Below are 17480 nucleotides of genomic sequence, written 5' to 3'. Positions count from 1 at the left end.
AAACACATGGTACAGTAAGTCCGAGTGAAGTAAGTCCGACTGAATTTGCAGACATGCAACTCTAAATAAACAGGAATAAAATCAGGATACTTGCAATGAACGTGGATGCAAAGTTTTTCTAGATTCCCCCCCCCCACCCCATCCTCCTTATATTTACTATTGAAAACATGGTACTCCTGTATCACGTTCTGCAATAAGAGTAATCTGGCATGCAATGCCAATTTTGTGCTGGCAGATGCTTGTTTGATTTCTTTTCTATGAGTGCCTAGTGGGAAACATGGATCACAAATACAATTGCGTGTGTTGAAACATTGCATTCGAAATATATTAGGATCAACGCAGAAGAGATACAAAACAGCTATGGTAAATATGTAAAATATTGGGGGGGGGGTCCTTAAAGATGATTTAGGGGGTAAAGGGAGAACCACTAGCCTTACTTCATTTCCTAGCCTTGTACAACTTCCCTCTCCCCAGGGGAGATGACTTTGTGGAAGCGATCCCTGCTTGCAGGCTAGCGCGCTCAGGCCAGTATTACAGTGTAACCCACGTTCAAAACAATTGCGCCCTCCAAGTGTGACCAGATGGTGCAAAATTAGAAGAACTCTTTCCGTTTTTTGTGCTTGCACAGGGGAGGGAAATTTTGGCAGGCGTGGAGGGGAGGGTGAAAAGAAGAAAGCATGCTCCATTAATAATGATAATAATAATAACAATAATAATAATAAAATTTATTTATACCCCACCCTCCCTGGCCAGAGCTGGGCTCAGGGCGGCTAACACCAGTTGTGGAACCAGAAAGTATTTTCCATTGTGGAACCATAATAGAAATCCTAATGGGTCCAGGTGCGAATTGAAGCAACCGGACAAGGTTGCTGGAAGCATCCAGATTTCCACACCTCAGATTTTTCCTGAGAAATAATAATAATAATAATAATAATAAAACAAACAAAACAACAACAACAACAATAATAATTTAATTCATAATAATAATTTAGAATAATAATAAACTTATTATTATTATCATCATCAACAACAACAACAGCCGTTCTTTGCAATCCTGTGGACTCCAAAGGAAGCCCCTCACGACGACCGACCGGAGCAGGGCCCTAGGCCGCCTACTCTCTCGGAGCCCCCGCGGCCTTTCCTTTCCTCCTCCTCCTGCTCGGAGGTTTCCCTCAGGGAAGGCGGCCAACTGTCAGCAGAGGGAGCTGCAGGCCAGCCGGCGCCATCTCCGGCTTCTCTCCCGCAGCTCCGGGCTTGGACAGCAGGGAGAGGAAGGAAGAGGCCTGCCTGGGCTGCCGGCCCTCCTCGCCGCGCTCGGTCTCAGCCCGGCTCAACGGCAACGGATTCGGCCGCTGCGACGAAGCCTTTCTCGGGACCGGCGCGCTCTCTCTCTCGGCTCGCGGGGTGGGTGCCTCTCCTATACTGGGGTAGCGGCTTAATGGAGTTTTAAAAATATATTTTTCTCCACAAAAGCTGGAGCCCGGTTCTCTTCCTGGGTGTAAAATAAACGGCATTGTGGTGAGATCTCCGTTGTGTCTAGGGCAAAGTGTCAGAAACTTCCATCTGCCTGGATTGATTGATTGATTGATTGATTGATTGACTGATTTATAAATGTTTTGTTTCTGACATCTTTTCTCCGCACAGGCTCCGCCCTCGTGGACTGTAACGTGTGAACGCCCGCAAATCAGCTGGGGTTGAGGGTTTAGCATCTTCCCGGGACCAAATCGAAAGGTAAAGAGCCACCCCTCTTCCTGTTCACACGCAGGTGTCGGAGATATTTGGAGAAGGGAGGGTTGGCTTCACACCTGCTGCCCCTGTTTCTGACCTCCTGGGTGCTCCTTCAGAAGATCAAATGAATGCGTGGAGCTTTGGAGAAGGGAAAGCAGGTGCATCCCCCCCCCCCCCAATCAATTCACTGTTCATCTGAAAAGGTTGACTTTAACTTCTTGTCTGGTAGGCCAGTGAATAGGTGAAAAATGTAAACCCAGCAAAGGCAAGAATTTCTTAATCCCAGCACCTCTGGGTGCCTTGTGTTTATTGTGGGATAGGTACACTCATACATTCTTATTTATTTATTGCAGCATCCACACAACACCATTGACATCTAAATGCCAGTCTATGCACTCATCCCTCCATTAAACTGGATGTACCCTTTCCAGGTTCTTTTGATAAGTAAATGATGATAATAATAATAATAATAATAATAATAATAATAATAATAATAATAGCAACAATCCTGTTGCCAATGTTCCATTTCAGGCATGGGGTGGGGACTATATTCACAGTAAAAAAATAATAATACAGTAGTTTAAAAGTGGTGGGATGATCCTTATCACTCAGTGTCACCAAAGTTTTAAGAGCTATCTATGTGTTTACTTAGGGACGCGGGTGGCGCTGTGGGTAAAAGCCTCGGCGCCTAGGGCTTGCCGATCGAAAGGTCGGCAGTTCGAATCCCCGTGGCGGGGTGCGCTCCCGTTGCTCAATCCCAGCGCCTGCCAACCTAGCAGTTCGAAAGCACCCCGGGTGCAAGTAGATAAATAGGGACCGCTTTCTAGCGGGAAGGTAAACGGCGTTTCCATGTGCGGCTCTGGCTAGCCAGTGCAGCGATGTCACGCTGGCCACGTGACCCGGAAGTGTCTCCGGACAGCGCTGGCCCCCGGCCTCTTAAGTGAGATGGGTGCACAACCCCAGAGTCTGTCAAGACTGGCCCGTATGGGCAGGGGTACCTTTACCTTTATGTGTTTACTTACCACCCATGTCACTGCAGGAATGCTCCCTTTACCAGAAGTGAGCCTCTCTATTGCTTATCTCCCCTTGCATTTTGGTAGTTCTGGCCTGTTTTTGGTGTAGCTGCATATTGCTCTTAACAGCACAATCCTAAACTTGTTCAGAAGCACCTTTCTGCTAAATGTGGCTTCCTGGCAGGTAAAGTGATACAGCATTGAAGCTAAAGCAAGAAGTCTTGAATTTTGAGCCTGCTTGATAAGCCTTTGAAGCTGACCCTATGTAGGTAAAGTGCAGGATTTGGCAAGAAGCATCTAAGTGTCTTGACCAACTGACAGGTTTCCTATGAAATCTTTTAGCTGATACTAAGCATACTGCTTGACAATGGCTGGTGTTGCATAAATGTTAACTAGAAAAAGACAACAGAATAACATGCACCAGAGGAGATGTTGTGCAGCAAGGGGCCAAAGGCCAGACCTTCAGCCTCCTGAGGATTGTCAGCTTACCTGTATAATTCCTTTTGAACTGCTTGCTTCCTATAATAACTGGTGCTGGTTAACGTCCTGATGTGTCAGGTTAAACATGAAAAGCAAGTTACCCAAGATGACTGTAGACATTTAGCTATACTTTCAGTAAGTACTGAGTAGTACCATAATCAAGGTATTCACCTGACTAAACCAGAATGTGCTCTTTCCCCCCTTCCAGGTCACATGATGCTAATTCCCAACAATATTAACTGCTAGTTTGATACTCCAACATGTACCACGTTGTGTTGTTAGAGCTACCACAGAGGCCTCCCAGGGACATGCAAGCCCCGAGGTAATGAAGTGAGTTCTACTTTAATAATGCATTGCATTGATTTTTTTTCCAGTGTATTAGTCTTTTAGTTTTATGGTTGTTATCTTGGATTTTTTTTCCAGTTTGATTTTTCTTTGTCTCCATTTCAAATTTGAAAAGAGCCAGGGAAATAATACAGTCTGGTGGCGCTTTTTTTTTCTTAATAGGTTGTTGCCAATGCCTTTAATGCGTGGCAGAGGGGAAACTTTCAAAGGAACGAAGGTAATAAAGTCAAGTAGAAAGGAAATAAGTAGCTATCTTTGTTTACATAAAATGGGATGATACTTTATGTACCTTTAGATTAAAAAATGGGGTTGCGGCACCTTGGGTAGATCAGGGTAGATCAAATGGGTAATTTGTAGCAGCTCAGTAAAGGTTTCTAACTTCCAGTTTTTCCATATGCCCTGTTTATTAAGCATTCATTCTGATTTGTTTGCAGATGACTTTGTGTCAAAGCAAGCATTGTCCCACAATTTCCAGTACATCCCCCCGCATCACTTTCCATATTGCAAAAAGTCTGGTTTATGGGGAAAGGGGGTTTGTTGCACAAGACTTTGCAATCAACTCATGGAGGACATGGAATGGAGATTTAGCCTATTGGTGTGTGTAATTCTTAGCTAACGCTGTAAAATCTCAAGAGAATGATGTAGTCCCATGCTATATCCTTCTCTTCTGCTAAACACACTGTGCTGCAAATCAACCTTGTACCAACAGCCCCTCTTTGTTTCCCCACCCCTTCATACAGTTCTATTTGTGCTAATTATTACACTTAAGAGACAAGACTCAAAGGTATCCAAAGTTTTGTAATAATATTTTCCTCCATAATATTTTGTGAATTTTAGAGAGTACCAGCAACATGACATACTGCTGTTACCTTCCAAAGCACTTTCATATTTTATTAAATAAATTTTTGAACTCTAGAGATTTAGATGAAAATCCTAGCTTTAATTTGCAGTACAAATTAGTCACATAGGATGCAGATAACTGTATAAATTTTACTCGTTAAAGCCCTTGAACCACTCTATACAGTGCTTAACAGTTAGTCTGGCAAAAGGTTGGGTCACAGATGAGGGATTTGTATCCATATCTGTGCTTGCAAGCATGGGATCAGTGACTGCCAGTTATTCCGTATTATTTAACAAACAATATAAGAATATCGTGCTTAGTTTTAATTTCTTTTGTTCTGTAGTAAATATTCACATCACAAATGTTCTACCATTTTTCTTTTCTTTTTCTTTTTTTCTTTGCTTTAGGATTAATTGTTTTAATAATAAAAACAATTAATCAAAGCGTTATTTAGACAGCATGAAGACATATACAAGAAGGCTGTAAATGAGAAGAAACTGAAACATTCCAAAACAAGTTTACAAACCCCATCCAAGTCATATTGACTTCATCAAATATTGCCTCCCAATTTAACGTTTAAAACTAGGGTAACAGTAGCAAGTCAACTGGACTATGAGCCATGCAAGAGTATTGTAGCTGCTGTTTACTTCAACAGGGCTTGTACTGGAGAATTTCCAGATGGATTGATCCCTCTGTTATTAGCTTATGAAAAGTCTTGGGGGCAAGGAAGGAAATGAAAAATACAATCAGTAAACTGCTGCACCCAGGCAAATATGAAGCTTCTCCCACCGCACCCCCATGTCATTAGTGTTAAGTAATGACATAAAATGGAATTTACGCAATATGCAATGTAGCAAATTATATTAAGGAAAAGCATTATAAACAGTTCAACACTTGTTTTTCCTTCTGTTGCTCTAATGCAGTTGTTTGTTTATTTATAGTAATACATCCCATATATGAATGTATCATTCTTTCAAAGGTGGAGAAATGTTAAATTACAATTTTGCTGTAGTGGACACTTTGGCAGGTACAACTATATTACTGTTTTTACAGTTCTCCGACTGTCTTATGATAGCAAAGTAATGGCACTTAAGAAACTGCGCCCTGAGATCCAGTATAGAAAAGTGGCCCATTTCAACTGGCATAAGAATACTCAAATACTGAGTGGGTTAACATCTATATTTTAAATTTTCTTTCTTGCTTTGGAGTTTGCCTTTCATATGTGTCCAAATAGAATAATTAGCTGGATTTGTCTTTTAAATTGATGTATGAATGCTGGATGTATTTTATTTTCTTTGAATTTGGCAGGCCCTCCTGTGAGGTTGGAAACAAATTGTTGTACCCAATCATCCATCTGGATGTGGGAGCTTTGAAGGGGAAGAGAGAATATTCAGAACTGGTAAATGGATTTGCATGGGGTTCAGAACTGAGCCAACTTCTGAAATAATATCCCTCAACTTGAATAGATGGCTCTTCAGCAGCCTCCACATGCTTTTAATATCTCCCCAGTCGCGGATAGGAGATTGTGTCTAAATGGAACACCCTGGATTTGGCATCTCCTGGAAGAGTGTGTCGGGAATGCGTGGGAGTATTGGAGTGTTGTCATAGGCCTGATCTCCATTGTCTGCTTTCTGTTTGCTGCACTACCGTGAGTTTAAAATCTTTAAGTACTTCTCAGATTCATACATGAGTAATCTTGCCTGAAGCTCTTCTCAGAAGCTGCCTCTCTCTCTCTCTCTCTTTTTTTTTTAGGTTCATTCTTTGATGCAATTCTGTCCCTATCTGCATCGAATAAATAGGATATGCCAGAGCAGCATGTTTCTCCTGTTTAAAGCAATATTTGATGGTTGACAAATTAGCTTGCTACACTCTACTGTTGTGGTGACTTACGCTAATCTTTGCTATTTGGAGCAAATAAAAACACGTCACCCCCTTCTCCTTTGATCTCTGCATCATTAAAACGTGTGCATTTCACACACTTAAATGGAGAGGGCAGAGTACATTATTATTATCATTATTATTATTATTATCTAATAATAATAGTAACAACAACAACAATTTGTTATTTATACCCCACCCATCTGGCTGGGTTTCCCCAGCCACTCTGGGTGGACCCCAACAGAATAATAATAATAATAATAATAATAATAATAATAATAATAAAGCCATAAAACATAAAACATTAAAAACTTCCCTAAAAAGGGCTGCCTTCAGATGTCTTCTAAAAGTCAGATAGTTGTTTATATCCTTGGCATCTGATGGGAGGGCGGGTGCCACTAGCGAGCAGGCCCTCTGCCTGGTTCCCTGTAATCTCACAGTGAGGGAACTTGCCAGAAGGCCCTCGGAGCTGGACCTCAGTGTCCGGGCTGAACTATGGGAGGTGGAGACGCTCCTTCAGGTATACTGGGCCGAGGCAGTATTCTGTCCATTCTGTTGTTTGGTTCAAAGGACAAGCTGCCACACCTGTGTTGCTTCCCCCACCCCGACTGCAAGGAGACTGACCCACATGTGGTAAAGAGTAGAGCTAGGAGTGTGTAACATAGTATTCTGGAACCAGGTGCCCTCAAGATGCTGTTGGAGTGTAACTTTCATCCTCTCTGGCAACCATTGAGTGCAGAGGAAGAAGTGCTGCTTCCCCCTTTCCACCAGCCTGCACCCGTATGCAATTCCGCATCACCTGTGGTTCCAGGCAGGAACTTAAATACAATGTTGTGCTGCAGTTTGTTTCCCCGGTACATACATCACTTGCAGTAACAAAGTATAACAATCTAGCTGGTTGAACCCGAAGAGGTCACAAAAGAGCTTTAAGTCACCTACTGTGATAGTCTTCTCTTGGAAAAGAGCAACCAACTTTCCCCCTGGTATCATGATGTAACCCAGGGGTAGGAAATGCCCTCCAGGTGTTTGGGACTGCAACTCCTTTTTTTAATATATATATAAGATGTTTATTAAAAATTTCCACTGTAATACATTAAAAAATCAAAAAACAAAAAAGTTTAAAAACACATAGAGTTCACAATCCTTATTTTCAATAACATATTTCCCTGACTTCCCCACACCTCCCCCTCTTGTATTCCAGTTCAAATTGTTGGTTCAACAAGTTCTTATCCCTAATTTTTAACCTTTTTATATTTAGTTCATTTTAAAAAACCAATTTTGCCTTATAAACATCAATAGTTATACATCAGTGCTTATTCTTAAAACCTTTTTCTAAAGTCAGCCTAAATTCCCTTCCACGATTTCCCCAATTCTCATACAAATAACAAAAAGTAAAAGCAAAACAGGTTATAATTATACACCCTTTGGATTCCCAAACTGCAACTCCTGTCCTCCCTGAACAGTCGCCACGCTGACCAGGACTGATGGGAGTTTGGGCATAAAGCAGAGAGTCTTGGGTTTGGAAGGCTAGGTTCAAAAAAGATTTCATTCAGTGATGAATTCGCTCTCTCAATTCCTCACTTGTACAACAGGAAGACCAGAGACCATCGCCACAGGTTTATTGGGAGGGAAAATGGGAGGTTTGTAAAACACTTCGCTCAGCGAAATATTGTGAAAATGGATACAGCCATTATCACATAGCAAGAAAGAGAGGAGAAGAAGAATGTGTTTTGCCCATTGATATCACTGGAGCTTACTTCTGAGTAGATATTTAGCACTGCAGCTCCCCTATTCTCCCTTCTGCTTTCTGCCAATGTTCTCTCTAACCTACAGAGCGTTGAAATTGTTCAAAGCAATCCATATCCCATTTGAGATCAATGGCAAAATTCCCATTGATTCTTTTCCTGGATTGCCCCCATTGTACCACTTATTGCTTCTCTTTCAATTGCTGGTTAGTCTCTGTGCATTCATTTCAAGTATGTAGGTTGGCAATAGCAGGAACAGAGCATGGAATTCTCCCAGCAGGGAGGAAATGGCTGAAGTTAAGTGGGATTCATTTTGAAGTCTGTTATCTTGGGGAAGCTTGTAACTTATTGAACCAACTGTCTGGAAATTTGTGCCGAATAAAACCTGTGTTGCAAAGCCTTTGAGCCCCTTGGGTTTTGCTCAAAAGGGGCGTCGTCATTAAAAATGTCACTTTTTGTAGAATGGGATTTTTTTTTATGGGTCACTTTTGGTAATGAGCTCCATGAACAGTTTAACAATTCAAAGACTTGAATAAAGCTCTCAAGTCTGTTATGAAAGCTTTGTGTGACCCTAGCCATTTTTAAGTGTGAATGTGCACTTTTTCAGGATTACTGAGCGTGACAACTGAAGCATTATAAAAGCTGTTGCTCATAGCTCCTTCTTGTCTTTATTTCTGTGCTGTTAGTATGTATGATACGTTTGTGTATTTTTCATTAGGACTGATTAGCAAAGTGTAAGAACTATTACTGTGCTATTCATTTTATGTATTATTAATTAAAATTTCCAACCCCACACTTCTTGAGCTAGTGAACTCACAATGATTAGCAGCACAGAAATAATCAGAGCAGTATTAGAACATAATATGATAAACACTTATAACTGTTTTGAACATGTTTGGTGTGAGCTTCCTTGGGGGCTGCCCACTTCACATCTTCTGCAGTTTGCACTTATTTTTAGATTTTATTTGTGTAAAATGCAGCGCATCCTTTGGATTTTTTTTTTCCCCTCCCCCAGTCAACTGTATGTTGCCTATCGGAATGGAAAAGTAGATCAAGCACTTTCATTGGGCTTTCTGCTATGCTGGATTGCTGGAGACCTCACCAGTTTTGTTGGGTGCTACTTGACAAATCAACTTCCAATACAGGTAAGTAGTCCAAGTTTTAAATACAGTGGTACCACGGGATGCGAACGGGATCCATTCCAGAGCCCCGTTCACATCCTGAATGGAATGTAAGACACAACAGCACATCTGTGCATGCGCAGGTCATGTTTTGCTGCTTCCCCGCATGCGTGTGACGTCATTTTGAGCGTCTGCGCATGCGTGAGCGACGAAACCTGGAAGTAACGCGCTCCATTACTTCCGGGTTGCCACAGAGCGCAACCCGAAAGCGCTCAAACTGAACCACATTCAACCTGAGGTATGACTGTATCTGGCTTAGTAGAGACCTGAGGCCAATTTTGCCTGTTTTTTTTAAATTTTACCAACTCAACAGGAGTCATTAACCATGAAAAAGACCCCCCCCAAATGTTTTCACTCGGTGTATCTTTTAATCCAGTGCTCTATTAATGCTCTCTCTTTGTACTCCATAGCACGCTCTCTCTTCCCTCTCTCCCTGCACCACCACAGATATATCTGAACCCCTTTGTTAACCTTTCCTTCCTCTTCTCTTTACACCTCATTGTGTACCCTCTTCTATTTCTCTCTTCACTCCCATCCGGTTGCCAATGAGAGAACTAAATGCTGGGTTTGCTGGGCCTTTGGCCTGGTTCAGCAGGCCTCCTCTTATATTCTTATCTCTGTCTTTGTCTCACTTCTCACACACAGATCTCTTTGAAGTTCATCTCTGTAGCAACCCTCCCTTTCTCTCTACAACCCACAGAGTACTCTCCAACCTCCTGGCCTCCTATCCTTGTTCCTCGCTTCCTGCCACTTTTCTCACCTCCGCTCTTCTTCAGCATAAGAGGTTTTTGCTCTCCCTTCACCTCACACTCTCTCCTTTAAGAGATTGGGCCACATGGTGTAGTGGGGCTGGTTGGCTGCAACAGGCTGGGAAGTTGGCACCCAGTCTGCCATAGACTTCTGAATATGCAGAAGGAAAGGAGCAATGTGGACATGGTCAATCCTTGCCCCACATTTCATAGCCTTCCTTTGCCTTAAATTTCCCCCTCAAAGAGGTGGAAAAGGACCACAAACAACAGAAGTATGGAATTCTTTTTTTATTGCCTGTTACCTTGATTTGTATAAAAGATAAAAATGGGATATGGATAAGTAAAGATGCTATTTTGCCTACTATGGATGTTTTGTACTAAAGTGTGCATCTTTTTCATCTTTTTCAGATAATCACTGCCATCTTTTACGTTAACATGGACATTATTATGATATCCCAGTTTGCCTATTATAAGCTAAAAAACCAGAAGGCGACAAAATGTGAGTCTGTTGATTGGAGAGTGCAGCTGGATGTAATTTGCTGCTGCTTTTAAAAACAAGTTCTTGACACTTAGAAATTGCTTTAACCCTGGGTGTGTTTTTAAATAGCATGCTTGCACTAGATGGCTTAGACTTGAGATGCCTTAAACACTAAATGTTCTTGCAGTTAGGATGCACCTACTTCTAGCAAAGGTTGCATTCCTGAATTATAATAATCACACACATTATCCTCCTGGCACTAAACAAGGGAAGAAGAACTTGGGACCAGCATTCAAAACTCCCATTGTTCTAGGAACATTTTGTGACAGGGAATTTCATTAGCGCGAGCAGTTTCCTAGCTCTGGGTGCAGTCCTGCACCTAAGATTTCAGATTAAAACTGCACAGTGGAAGGAAAGGGGGACATTTTTCTGCCTCCCCACTTCCAGCCACTGTGGAGAAGACTGGAGAAGAGATCTTCTTAAGAATATTAGAGGGGCACGGCTTTGGTTTTTGCAATCTTCAGATGAGGACTAAACCATGTGAAAAATGAGCATAATATTTTAGCTGCAGTTCATTCATTTTCAGCTTTGTAGTCTTGTTATAAAAAAGTCTGCCTGGACATTCTGTTGTCGCTCCCATAACCTACGTTTAAGGTGCCATTTAGCTTTCATATGTCAGTTTCTAACACTGCTTGGGACTCATTTATTTTAAATAGATATCCTGGATAATGATTGGATAGTAAACAGGTTGCTAAATCAATCCAGAAAATGTGCCCAGGTTTAGGCTACAATCCTAAACCCCCCTGCTGAGTAAATACCATTGAACTCAGTAAGGCTAACTTCAGAGCAGACTGACATAGAATTGCACTGTCCTGGATTCATCCGTGTTCCATGTTTTACTACTTTTAGCATGATAGTTACCCTTAGACATTCCTGTGCAGCAGAACAAGTTACTTGTATAATTTGCTAATAACGCTCAGCTGCTTTTCGTAGACAAGCCTTTGTGCTTTATGGGATTCACTCCAGAGGGCCCCAAGCTTGGGAGGCAGTTTTGAGGGAGGGCCTGGCATTTGAAAGGAAGGGGGGGGGGGGTTGTTTGGTTTTTTAAAAAACCATGCTATTGCCACCAGTTCAGATGCTGGCCTGAAACTATTGGTATCACATATTATGTCTCTGTATTTCACAAACAAATGTTAGATTTCTTTAAAAGCAATAATGAAGTACTTAGTTGGCCCTGATTTTCATTTGCTTTTCAAGGTGGCATAAACTTGAAAAACTGTTGTGTCATCTGGGTCTTGATGTGCATCATACTCGGTTTGATTTTACCTGGTCCGTTACTGCTGCGGAACCAAGTCCAGAATACTCTTTCAGGAACAAGTGAGGTACAACTTTTTAATGTTTCTATGTTATTACTTTGCTTGTGCTGTTCTTGATACTGATGGTAAGGTAAAGGTAAAGGGATCCCTGACCATTAGGTCCAGTCGTGACCGACTCTGGGGTTGTGGCGCTCATCTCGCTTTACTGGCCGAGGGAGCCGGCGTACAGCTTCCGGGTCATGTGGCCAGCATGACTAAGCCACTTCTGGCGAACCAGAGCAGTGTACGGAAATGCCATTTACCTTCCCGCCGGAGCGGTACCTATTTATCTACTTGCACTTGATATGCTTTCGAAATGCTAAGTTGGGAGGAGCAGGGACCAAGCAACAGGAGCTCACCCCGTCGCGGGGATTCGAACCGCCGACCTTCTGATTGGCAAGTCCTAGGCTCTGTGGTTTAACCCACAGCACCACCCGCGTCCCTGCACTGATGGTAGTGTGGTATAACTATTTCCAAGTTCCCTACACTGATTTCCCTACACTGATGGTAGTGTGGTATAAAATTTCCAAGTAGTTAAAACCCCAATGCTAACCAGCAGACTCAGTTTAATACTACTTTTTACCATTTATTTAAATGATTTCTTAATTAATTGCATTGACTGCTGTGCATAGGTTAGGAGGCAATGCTGCCTTTTGTGTTTAAACTTCTGTCAGTCTCGAAATTATTATTTCTCTCTCTCTGTGTGTGTGTGTGTGTTTTGTTATCTTCAGAAGTCTCATGGCATGATTGAGTTGTCAGGATTTGTGTGTGGCTACATATCGTGTCTCTTTTATTTGGGATCTAGAATTCCCCAGCTGTATAAAAATGTAAGTATTTTATTACTTATTTCTAAAGACAGTGCACGCCACATGCAACATTTATTGATCAAGTTGGGGGTCAGCTGCAGAGATTGAGAGCACTGGATCGTTCGGCATTTGAGGCTAATTTGAATAAATTCCTATAATTCCACTAAAGGTGGCAAAGATTTAATAGGTTGCCTATTAGGTTTACAATGCTGTATCTATAAAGGTAAAGGGACCCCTGACCATTAGGTCCAGGCGTGGCTGGCTCTGGGGTTGCAGTGCTCATCTCGCTTTATTGGCCGAGGGAGCTGGCGTACAACTTCCGGGTCATGTGGCCAGCATGACTAAGCTGCTTCTGGCGAACCAGAGCAGTGCACGGAAACGCCGTTTTACCTTCCCGCTGGAGCAGTACCTATTTATCTACTTGCACTTTGACGTGCTTTCAAACTGCTATGTTGGCAGGAGCAGGGACCGAGCAACGGGAGCTCACCCCGTCATGGGGATTTGAACCGCCAACCTTCTGATTGGCAAGTCCTAGGCTCTGTGGTTTAACCCACAGCGCCACCCTGTATCTATAGTGGCCTGTAAATTTGGGAAAGTATTTAGTAGTAGAAAGCCTGTTTTGCATGCCAAGGTCCTAGATTCAATTCCTGACATCTCCTGGTAGGGCTGGGGGGAATCCCTTTGTGGAATCCCAGAGAGCTGATCCCAGTCACTGTAGACAGTGTTGAGCTAGATGAACCAATAGTAGAAAGTTGTTCCTATGTTCCTTTCTTTCTCTTAAAAGGTTGCCAATGAGAAAGACATGTTTGATGTATTTTAATATTCTTTTGGAAGCCGCCCAGAGTGGCTGGGGAAGCCCAGCCAGATGGGCGGGGTATAAATTTTTTATTATTATTATTATTATTATTATTATTATTATTATTATTATTATTATTATGTGGAGGCCAAGATGGTTATCACAGGATTCCTAATTTATTTCTGGTCATGCATGTAAAAGAAAAAGAAAAAAGTATGTGTGCTTTTGCTATAACACTGCTTTTACATTTCTTTTTTAGTTCCAAAGAAGATCCACAGAAGGCACCTCTTATCTGCTTTTTGCTTTAGCCATGATGGGAAACTGTACCTATGGTCTAAGCATTGTCTTAAAGATGCCTACGACACAGCATCTCGTAAATCTTTATTTCTGGCATCATCTCCCCTGGCTTATTGGGAGCTTTGGGGTTTTGTTTTTAGATATTTTTGTATCCCTTTCAGATGAAAATGACTAGTATCACTGCAGCCTCCTGGTAAATAGCATTTTGCAGGCATATGATGAAGTAATAGCTTTTAGGTGAAAAGGCCTTTGGGGCTGTAGTAAGGAAACAGTATTCAGTAGGGTACCCTGTCATCAAATCCTTGCCCAGTTGGCACAGGTTTACCAAGTTTAGCTTCAGGTAGGTAGCTGTGTTGGTCTGACGCAGTTGAAATAAATAAATAAAATTAAAAAATTGTCCAGTAGCACCTTAGAGACCAACTAAGTTTGTTCTGGGTATAAGCTTTCGTGTATCTGAAGAAGTGTGCATGCACACAAAAGCTTATACCCAGAACAAACTTAGTTGGTCTCTAAGGTGCTACTGGACATTTTTAAAATATTTTTATTTATTTAGCTGTTATATCATAGCACACACATTTGTTCAGTTTGCTCGGTTGAGAACACATCTTTGAATGTGTTCAGCCTATATTTGTTGTTATATGGGATTCAAAAAGGTATATCACATCCATCTGTCCATATACTGTATCATTATACTTGAAAGTGTGGCTTTGAAAAACTGTCAGAAGGAAGAAGAATGCTTAAGTCTGCAATCTTATGTACACACTTCCCTGGGAGATAAGATCTGCTGAACACAGTTGAGATTTACTTCTGAGTAAACATGCATACGATTGAGCCCTACGTCTGCTACCCTGTATACACGCCAAGTCCCATTGCATAGGATTGGGCTGTAAAATACATACAATTTTATATAGCATGTAGCACACTTACCGTAAAGTTTTGTAGTTACAAGTTGATTAATAAGTAATTGATGGCAACCTTAAATCATGGGTCTCTAGCATAATTTGCATCAGGAAGCGTTCATTAAATAAATGCTGCACCTTATTGGCTTTGCCTGTGCTGTTTGTTTCTGGTTTTGGTTTGGCAAATTGCACCCTGTCCCAGATAAAAGCTTATGGTTAGTTTATAAAGCCATCTGCTAAATGACATTAAATGCTCCAGAATTAGAAGAGGGGGGAGGAATCTTTTCACCAAATTGTAGAAATGTGGTTGGCTTCACATTCCATGTATGGGCTTCATGCCCACTCTAATATAGAAAGGAATTGTTTCAGATAAGCCTTAATTTTGTTAAAGAAGCACATTTTTTAAACAGCTGGCATTATCTATCAGAATACATGTTCAGATTAAAGCGCCAGACTGGACTATCAAGTCTTTAAACCCAGAAAAAGAACATTTTAGTCCACCCCACTTTATTCGTTTGCTAGGGTAATAATACGTATGTCTAACAATCCACTCCATAACACAGTTCAGTGACATTACTTCACTTCAGTGGGTTATATTGACTTTAATCCAACGGGTTTCACTTAACCTGAGTGAGCTGCACCTTGAGCTTTAAATGTTGTTTTACAGCCATCTCCTATCCACTAAAGGTAAAGTACCCCTGACAGTTAAGTCCAGTTGTGAACAACTCTGGGGTTGCGGTGCTCATCTCGCTTTATAGGCCGAGGGAGCCGACGTTTGTCCGCAGTTTTTCTGGGTCATGTGGTCAGCATGAATAAGCCGCTTCTGGCGAAACCATAGCAGCGCACGGAAATGCCGTTTACCTTTCCGCTGGAGCAGTATCTATTTATCTACTTGCACTTTGACGTGCTTTCGAACTGCTAGGTGGGCAGGAGCTGGGACCGAGCAATGGGAGCTCACCCTGTCCCGGGGATTTGAACCTCTGACCTTCCGATTAGCAAGCCCTAGGCTCTGTGGTTTAAACCACAGCATCACCCACGTCCCTTCTCCTATCCACTAGATAACAATAAACTGCTAGCATAATTACCAAAAGGTTAATTAACCAAAGGTGGTTGGGAGGCTAGGTTTTCATTTTTGATAAGTTAAGGCAGACTTGATAACACGGCTGTGGCAGATCAGCCAATATTGTGTTTAAGTGTGCCCTGTCAAGAGAATAATAGAAGTGCCAAAGGGGGTGGAACCCACCCAGTATTGGTGTAGAAAAAGCTGCATGTGCCCTGTGATACACTTAGTGCATCGTTCTGTGAATATGCACAGCACTGGGAGAACCAAGACAAATCGTGACAATGCGCAAGAACTGAGGTCACATAGGCCCCTCTCTTTTAATTCTTTCTTTAATTGAAATGAATCCTAGTTAACAGGCTTGAAGCAGTCCATAATTCCCACTGTAGCACAAAAACAGTGTTGCCTGCTGCTGTGGTCGTTTTGCCTATTGGCAGCCTTCTGGAATGTATGGCTTCTAGCCATAGTTTGAACAAAAAGCATTTTATTCCCCCCACGGTGAAAACCATGTCCGGGTCTATTTGGCTTTAGCTGGAAACATAACACTGGGAGGATTTTTCTCTCAAAAATCTGCTTCTGACCTCCGTGACCATGGCGGTGTGTTTCTTGCCCATTTTCTAACGTTGTTTTACGGCACTGAACTTAAAAGGACTTGAAAATCACTAGCCACAAAGTTCTCCATGAGCAAAATGGCACACAATTCCCTGGCCACAAATATCTGCGCCGATTATTCTGTTGTGTGTCCTGTGTGAAGTCTGTATTGAATCTTAACGATGAATGTTATCCAATTGTGGTCATCTGTTAGTAGGATGACTTTAAAGGGAGGTTAGTCAAATTCATGGAAATTAAGGATATTGGTGGCTACAATTCTCAAGGGCATATTTTGTCCAGTAACGGAGGCAGTTTGCCTCCGAATACCAGTTGATTGCTGGGGTTTATAAGCTGGAGAGTTCTTCTGTGCTCATGTCTTGCTTGAGGGTTTCCACTCTGCATCTGGTTGACTACTGTGGGAACAGAATGTTAGACTTGATGGGCCTTTCAGGGCGCTTCTAATGTCTTTCTGGCTGCTTAATTTAAACATTCACTTTTGCTGCTCGTAACTCGAAAGCGATCACTGTATAAATTGTCCTTCTGTCTCAAGTGACTAATAATTTCCCTGACTTCAGCACCCAGATAACTGCACAGTTTATTTTGTATCACAAGCGGAAGGAGAGAAGACCCAGCTTGGTGGCCTTGGAAGTTGAACCTCTGCTCATAAATGAAGATTCCTAACCTCCATATTTTTGCAGCGTTTCATTCTGAAGTCTGGAAGGCTTTTCTTAAGCAAGGGGTGATGCTCATTAAAGACTCAACGTACCATCAGGTGCTTACGCTTGGACAGATACGATATCACAAAGGAGGGGGAAAGCCAAAGCTAAAGTTCCAGGATATTGTTTGAGCTTCGGTTACTGGACTTCAAGAAGAGCTAACTCTTAAGGGGATTGTCCATCCCAAAAATAAAGTTATTTCCCCCCAATATTAAATCCATAGTTGCAAATAGTTTATTTACTTTTTAACTACTTGGTTCATTCCTGCAATCTAGATCTGCATTTCTTTTCTATGTGACAGTGTGATTCTAGTGATATTCTAGTGATATCCTGGCTTTAGTCATTCTCAGTCTAAAACATATTACAGTGGTACCTCTGGTTACATACTTAATTCGTTCCGGAGGTCCGTTCTTAACCTGAAACTTTTCTTAACCTGAAGCACCACTTTAGCTAATGGGGCCTCCTGCTGCTGCCGCGCTGCTGGAGCACCATTTCTGTTCTCATCCTGAAGCAAAGTTCTTA

At 42.0% G+C, this 17480-nt stretch overlaps 1 protein-coding gene across 4 annotated transcripts; it reads left to right on the top strand.

The window, feature by feature from the left end:
* The first annotated feature begins 1054 nt into the window (after positions 1-1054).
* On the top strand, positions 1055-17174 carry SLC66A1L (solute carrier family 66 member 1 like). Of its 4 annotated transcripts, none has more exons than XM_028731390.2 (11): positions 1055-1404; positions 1645-1731; positions 3430-3543; positions 3729-3783; positions 5716-6055; positions 9046-9175; positions 10369-10459; positions 11696-11820; positions 12525-12620; positions 13655-13840; positions 16825-17174. In XM_028731390.2, exons 5-11 carry the CDS (start codon positions 5874-5876, stop codon positions 16921-16923), a joined length of 909 nt encoding a protein of 302 aa, XP_028587223.2. In that variant the 5' UTR covers positions 1055-1404; positions 1645-1731; positions 3430-3543; positions 3729-3783; positions 5716-5873; the 3' UTR covers positions 16924-17174. The 4 variants fall into 4 exon arrangements, with proteins under 4 accessions (XP_028587223.2, XP_028587224.2, XP_028587227.2 ...); XM_028731391.2 differs by having other exon boundaries at positions 3430-3551; XM_028731394.2 differs by lacking the exon at positions 3729-3783.
* Positions 17175-17480: the final 306 nt, after the last annotated feature.

This window comes from Podarcis muralis, chromosome 6, assembly GCF_964188315.1.
Source record: "Podarcis muralis chromosome 6, rPodMur119.hap1.1, whole genome shotgun sequence".
In the NCBI taxonomy this organism is placed as follows: Eukaryota; Metazoa; Chordata; class Lepidosauria; order Squamata; family Lacertidae; genus Podarcis; species Podarcis muralis.
Note: the sequence above shows the minus strand (reverse complement) of the source record. Positions and strands in the feature narration are given on the sequence as shown.

Excerpts from the sequence above, each read along its gene's own strand:
- SLC66A1L (XM_028731394.2), top strand. The coding sequence starts at position 5,874 with ATGGCTCTTCAGCAGCCTCCACATGCTTTTAATATCTCCCCAGTCGCG. Across the intron at positions 10,460-11,695 it reads AAACCAGAAGGCGACAAAAT|GTGGCATAAACTTGAAAAAC; the intron begins GTGAGTCTGTTG and ends TTGCTTTTCAAG. Across the intron at positions 13,841-16,824 it reads TTTTGTTTTTAGATATTTTT|ATAACTGCACAGTTTATTTT; the intron begins GTATCCCTTTCA and ends TTCAGCACCCAG.